Source organism: Mercenaria mercenaria, unplaced genomic scaffold (genome assembly GCF_021730395.1).
Source record: "Mercenaria mercenaria strain notata unplaced genomic scaffold, MADL_Memer_1 contig_2560, whole genome shotgun sequence".
Taxonomy (NCBI): domain Eukaryota; kingdom Metazoa; phylum Mollusca; class Bivalvia; order Venerida; family Veneridae; genus Mercenaria; species Mercenaria mercenaria.
The window spans coordinates 1-7,677 of record NW_026460626.1 but is presented as its reverse complement, the minus strand read 5'-3'; the positions used below and the strand labels follow the sequence as shown (position 1 = coordinate 7,677).

General features: G+C 33.2%; 1 protein-coding gene across 1 annotated transcript; it reads left to right on the top strand.

Annotated features, from left to right (window-relative positions):
• Window positions 1-307: 307 nt before the first annotated feature.
• On the top strand, window positions 308-7,671 carry LOC128552369 (uncharacterized; the record flags this gene model as incomplete). Its single annotated transcript, XM_053533393.1, has 8 exons — window positions 308-341; window positions 679-708; window positions 2,338-2,472; window positions 3,017-3,649; window positions 4,718-4,771; window positions 5,463-5,492; window positions 6,115-6,147; window positions 6,323-7,671. Coding segments are annotated over 8 exons (1,008 nt in total), but the record flags the coding sequence as incomplete, so codon positions are not given.
• Window positions 7,672-7,677: the final 6 nt, after the last annotated feature.

Sequence of the window (7,677 nt, the reverse complement as noted above, 5' to 3'; positions counted from 1 at the left end):
TGAAAATAACGACAATTTTAATTATATTGTTTAAATTTTGGTATCTCACAAGTCTTAGTGGGCACATGTTTTTATTGAAAGGTGAATATGGTGCAACAGTCCTCCAAATACGCTCGCAATGTTCAGCATTTAACATAGCGGTGACGACAAAATAGCGACTTCAAAATGTTGATGCGTCCCAGGCAAATAACTCTACCTTTAGTTACAATAAACGGTCGGCTTAATGTCAGATTGAAAGGTTCTGTACATTTTTACAAGTAACATGACATCCTTGTTTTTAAGTTTTTCATTTTCGATTTTATTGCAGCAGCTTAAAGAGCAGGCCAAGGAGGTACAGACAGGTAAATCATCTACATACATTATTTGATTATTTTTTTTCATAAGCACACTTTGTATGTTTGAACAATGCACATCAAAAAAATAGTTGTTAACCATTTAGATAAGAGGAAATTAATTCATATATGCATTTCTTACATTGAGAAAAATAATGAAAACTTATAAATGTTTGTATTTTTCTTCTTTTCTTCTTAAATTTGCAACGTTGCATTTAAGTTGTTATGTTATTGCATGGTAAAACATGAATTAACAAGATTAAAAAATATCCATTAATTTCGTGAGCTTATATTGCTTTTAAATAGTATGAATAAATTGAGAGAAAAATCTGTCCATTCATTTCAGCAAAACGTGATTTGCTGGCGACCAAATTGAGTAAGTTATGCATTGATTTGTTTTATTGTTTTGTGTTTATGTTCGGCTTTCGTATTCCTTGATGGTTACATTATACCAATTCAATTCCTTCTTTTTTCATATTAACAATAAAATATTCAGACCTCATTTTCAGCACTTAAGAGCAATTCAATGATATGAAAAACCTATATGGTCATTTAAAAATATTGACATGTTTTGTTACATATAAGAAAAATAATCTGTTCTGAGAAACATCACCCTAAAAAATGCCCCCATGAAAACAGCCGTTTAGTAATTACGCGTATGTAGACATTTTTTTCAAAGAATAAACTTATTCCAGGAAATTCACAATGAAAATGGTCTAGATCTTTTCTCAATACAATAAGCAATAAAACTAAGCCAGAAATGTAACTGTCACATCCTCATATGACTCATTATACCAGATTTCATCCATAGCATGGAACTACATTTTGGACTACTTCACATGTAACACTGAGTAGTCACTTCCTGAATGGTGTAATCCGTCCTTATAGGTTACATTCTACCAATTCAATTCCTTCTTTTTTTCATATTAACAAAAAAATATCCAGACCTCATTTGCAGCACTTTAGAGCATTTCAGTGATATAAAAAACCATATATGGTCATTTAGCATGACATGTCTTCTTATCAAAAATAGAAAAATATTGACATGTATGTTACATATAAGAAATATAATCTGTTCTGAGAAACATCACCCTCTAAAAATGCTCCCATGAAAACAGCCGTTTAGCAATTACGCGTATGTAGACATTTTTTCAAAGAATAAAACTTATTCCAGGAAATTCACAATGAAAATGGTCTAGATCTTTTCTCAATACAATAAGCAATAAAACTAAGCCAGAAATGTAACTGTCACTTCCTCATATGACTCATTATACCAGATTTCATCCATAGCATGGAACTACATTTTGGACTACTTCACACTGTAACACTGAGTAGTCACTTTTTGTTTGGTGTAATCCGTCCTGATTTCACCAACTTTGCCATTGCATATAGATACTCTGATTTCACGTGCTCCGCAATAGCTGCTAAATATGACTCTCTACAGTTGTTATCATTTAATGTAAATATGTTCAATAATTTCTAGTATGATTTTTTTCTGGTAATTCATAGAAAATGAATGCGATGCTAAATACAAATATCAAATTGATTATCCTGAAAGGAAAAAGTTTCATATGCCAAAAAAAAACAAAACACGAAAATTAGCGGGTGTTAAAGAATAAAGTTTGTAGCATATGCCCCAAAATTTAATATTTTGATAGAGTTGTTTTTGTTGTTGTTGTTGTTTGTTGTTGTTGTTTTGTATGATTTTAGCGTCTTTTTACGATAGCATTTCATTTATGTAACAGGCGGGCAGTTTATTTTCCTGGATTCAGATATTAACAAGTAACTGCCAAATTCTCCATATGAATAAGAGGTCGTGGTAAATACTTTGATACAAAAATATAATGACCCAAACAAAAAAACCAACTTACTATAGTATAGAAATTATTTAACCAATTAATCATTTCACGCTGAATTTCGCTTTATTAAACATTTATAAACTTTTGAAAATTTTATTTCTACTTTTGAACAATAAAACTGACTTTGATTCTTTTGTGCGCTTTAGGAGAATTGTTAAAATCTGCAAAAGCAGAAGAAAACAAGGAGGAAGAACGCGAAAACGCTGACACAGCACTACAGAAGAATATACAGGATGTGAACGAAAATCCCGCCGGAAGCGAAGTACTAGCTAACAGACAAAGTAGGTGACATTTGTACTTTTAATAAAATATTATTGTATACCCCACAGGCGCGTTCATATTCCACTCGAAAATGTTCAACATAGATATTAAGACAGTAAAAGATTGTTTTCTGAAATATGTTTGTTTTCACATTCAGTAGCAAAATTCATCAACTCGACTAATTTAATAATTTGGTATGTGCCCGAAGTATTTTTCTTACATTTACATAAAGTGCACATTCCATAACAGAGTTACATTTCCTTTTTTTATGTATTGAATATTTCACATTTCCGTGCACTTTGAGTATCTTCAATCGGTCACATCATACCTAAATATGAGCGTTGTACAAATATACATATATAATAATAATGATAACAATTAAGTTTAGAACCTACATTCGTGTTCATTTTTTTTTACCAGTTTTGAAAATGGAACACATGTTATAATAGGACTAATTCCTGATCGTTACGTTTAATCATTCACACGTTTTTATAAATGCATGTTCAAGATATCTATAAAAGACGTTAACCATTGTCAAACCTTTATTAACATCTAAATCTTCAGATACAGCAAGAAGGCTGAAAAGCACAAGAAGTCGCCAGCGTTCAGCTTCAGCAAGAAAGCAATTAAATCGCTCGCCTGGACAAATGACTCTAGCTCTAAGAAAACGGATCTCTGATGTTGCCTCTGGAAAGCTGAAAACTGCAATTAAAAAACAACAGATGAGGCGAAATCTGTTTAACAGGAATTATGGATCGACAGGGAAAGGACAGGCACATAAGCCGTCCTTAAGAACCGCAACAAGGCAGAGATCGCCAAACAAGCGTATTATGTCGCAAAAGAAACGCCAGTATCCAGGTTATGCGGGTAATGATTTGACATGCGATTACTGTAAAAATCTCATGTATGGTGACTACAACTCCGATAATTACCCGCCTACACCCGATTACTTGGAATCATACTATTACCAAACCACGCCCAGTACTCCTCCTCCAACGTTTTGGGCAGGCTGGTCCTCTTACCAAGACACTACGACGCCCTGGCCCGCTTATCAAGACACTGCGACGTCCTTTAATACTGGCGGTTACCCATATCAATACGACTATCCGCAGGATGAGTGGAGCATATGCAGTGAAATGCTATACGTCAACAACACCTGCTGTGACTCTCCGTGTCAGAACGTGTATGATGACAATGGTAAGTAAATGTTCTAACACATTCAGTACATATACATTGAAACTAATTTTGAAATATTAATATATCTTTTTAAAAATATTTGCCGCTTTGTATATTTATTGGGGAAAACGGGAGAATGGGGTTAGGGCTGGTGACAAGCTAGTTTTCAGTCGAATTCGAGTATATTTCAAGTAAAACTCGCTTGTAAACATTGTTCACTTTTAGCTATCAATTTTCTAATGTATTGTATGCCTATTTTGATAGCATTTTTAAATACTGCATATTTTCTGTCAGGTAGCGATACGTAAATACATTTTTTTTCATGTTTTCAGTGGGTTATTGTTAAGCTAGAGTAAATAAATCTGGTGAAATCATATATGATTTACTAGTGGCGAAATACAAAAGGTAAATTTTAAGAAAGACCACGCGCCTGCTTAGCTCAGTTGGGTGAGCACAGATCACGAATATCGGGATCGTGAGCTCCATCCCCGTGTGGGGCGTATGTTTTCCGTGACGATTGAATAAAAGTCATTATGTCTGAAATCATTCGTCCTCCACCTCTGAGTTCATATCATCCTGCCGGGAATATAATATCTATTTTTATTATACCGAATATACCGAAAACGCACTCTATTTCATTATACTGAAAACATATAAAGGGTCTGAGATAATTGATTCATTTATAATGTAAATAAAAAGACTTATATAAATATCAAAATGATATACAATGTAGATATGTCGCAAGTAGTCTTTTTTATCGTTCATCTTTTGAAACAGTGGCAAATTTGCTTTAAGATATTCTCTTTTTTTCCGTTTTCTTTACCTTTAACTATCTCGTCTATCATTAGACGAAAGCTTTACACAGAAAATGCAGTTAATGGCTTTCACACACCACTCTATATCAATTCAATGCGACCTTATCATAAAAATATCTTTTTGCTAGTGAAATTTGGATCAAGCACATACTGCACCTGATGTTAACATGGTGGAATGATTTTGGCTTTTCAGAAACGAAAATAATCTTCTATAGTTTCATAATTATTTTGTAATCATCCTGAATACCGCCTTCACCAGTTCTTTATTTTACAGGTTTTTACATGTGTTTCATCGCCGAAGTATACTTCATAAATCAAGAACTCGAAGGTTTGTCATGTTTTTATTATCTTTTATTCAATCAACCGTTTTAGCATTGCATACGATACGCTTTGGGTGCGTTTCAATATCTGTTCATTCAACACTGAAACATTTTTAAAACGTCCTACTCCTTGCGTTGGTATATTTAAGTGCAAGTCCTCTGCGGTGTTTCCAAATTTCCATTTTCTGTTAATAATAGAAACACCGCAGCGGACTTGCGCTTAGCTGATGAATAACAAATATATATAAAAGGCTACCGACAATCTCGTACAAACTATTATTTAATTCATTTGTGTCTATCGCCAAAGAAATGATAATAAACAAATGAATGGTAAATAAACTATGTGATGATAATGATACAAAGTAAAATACGTACCATCATTCCGCGGGGCGGATAATAATTGCTTCGTCGTCATGTTAAAATGAATTAATTAAACACGACTGTGCTATATATTATGATTATTTCTTAGTTATATATCTCTGTCAACGCAATTTGATGTAAAATATAACGTGGCCGTGTGGCTGAAGTGTGAACCCTGCATAAATATAGTATTCACAGAGTTGTGTACGAATAATTTTAAATCTGAATAATTGTTCATAATTTTGTATGATTCTAAAGACATTGAAACACTCCTTGCTGCTTGATCAATTATAGTCAGCATGTTTAAAGTCTTAACCAATGTTGTGTCTATTTTTGCAGGGTGGAGCATGGATATGAGCTATATAGACGGTAAGAAATGTTTCAAGCGTCTTTTATTAATCTAATAATAGAAACACATTAATCTTTTACAAAACCTGAAGTTCGTGTTCAGTGTCACGAAATCTATTTTCTATAGTATACATGAAACTTTAAACACTACTTTTAGTAATATTCCTACCTTTTATTTTATGCCCGCCCGCTTAGCTCAGTAGGGAGAGTGTTGGTCTAAGGATCGCGGGGTCGTGAGTTCGATCCCCGGGCGGTGCGTATGTTCTCCGTGACGATTTGATGGAGGACATTGTGTCTGATATCATTCGTCCTCCACCTCTGATAATTCAGGTGGGGAAGATGGCACCTTTTATTGTGACTCTGCTTTGGATACTGGGTTAATATTGCACATTTCATATGTCTCCTCAATTGACATGACGTTAAAAGACTTATACTATTGTTTTGGTATCATTTTCGTACAGTTTTACAATTAATTTCAACCAGCTGATATCAAAACGTTGAAGCGATTACATGATAACATGGTCATATATCCAAGTTTTCTTTATTACCTTGTTTTCGGACAATGCATGTCAAGTGTATTGTTTATGACATGGAATGTGTCTCGTCTGAAGTTTTTTTCAGCTTTAATTGTTTATAATTTCAGAACTGCACTGCCAGAGAGGAAAACTGATGGAAGGTAATTTTTTTCATCTGTACTCTATAACATAAAGTTAAAACTGTACTTTACATTCTGTTCTGTGTATCAGTTACTTAAACCTTGAAATTCAATAAATAAAAAAGAGATAAACACATATTCTAAAATATAGCAATTGTTTAATAAGACAAAATTAGACGGTATAATTATTTTTCAGAACTGTCCTACTGGCTGGGTGTTCCTTATATGACTAACAACTACCAATACAAGAAATAGCATGCTGACTACAACTTGGCATACGACTGAGCAACTCTTACATGATTACCCCATAATGAACGACCCCGGCATTTACAAATTAATGTTCGTCGTGTGAAAGCCAACTCGTCGTATCGACAATTGTACAGACATAGATCAACATTCTGATTCTCTTTTCAACGTGTACATGTTTTTCTGAGCATTTAATGTAAATTTGATGTAAATCCATATGTGATTTTGAAAACTTTGCCTAGTTAAGCAAGTATGAACAAGTTTTTGATTTTGCATGCGACACCGTACTATTTTTTTCCTTTCTTTTCAGAATTCCAAGACCATGTAGTTTTATGTGATTGTTTTCTTTTTTATTGCATTAGTAAGATACGTAATTAGAAAACCAGTTTATTTTTACGAAACCAAGTATGTTGTAGATAATTTTATTAGATTAGAGATATGTTGCTATGCTAAATACAAGTAAATAAACAAACTACGATATAACATACAAAAATACTGTCATAAGTGATCCATGTAATATAATATTTAATTATATACCTATATTCATTCTGTAAAAGTAAATCGGCTTGTATTTTTCACAGTTAAATATGAACAGGCAGAAAAAAAAATCGTATTGTACCTTTTAAATTCCGTATTGTACCTTTTGTATTGTATGCTGCCGGACTACTTTCATTAATATGCATGCCCTGACTCAGTTCTGTGAATAGCGCATATAAAAACTTCACTTACATGTAGTTCTTTTTTTCATATCGATAAACATCGAAGATTTCGCTCAATAATAAAACAACAAACAAGACAGTAGAGGTATATAATAAAATGGTTATTATAACAGTAGCTAGATCAGGGATATTGTATTCGGCTCTCGCGGACTTTGCAAGATCACATCACACACGGCGCTCGCCACCTCGTGAGATCCGACCTGACAAAAATCCACTCGAGCCGAATACAACATCCCAGATCGAGCTACTGTTATAATAACCCTTTTATATTTAAGTTTACTATGATTCTGACGGATAAAATTGATCACGAACACTTAGTTATATTTTCACAATAAAACAGAATTAGGTAATGTTTTTTAAGTATTGAGTTTGTTTATATGCTGTTCTTGATTACAGCTTTAGCCATTTCCATGCTTTTTAAAAAAAAAAGTTACTCGTCATACCGAAAGTATTCCTCCGGCCAATAATAGGTAGCGGTCCGATTTTCTATATAGAAATAAGAAGGGCATGTACACATTTTATTAAATAACAAAATTACTGAAAAAAAAATCTTAGGTGCAAAAATATTACCAATTTTCAACATTTG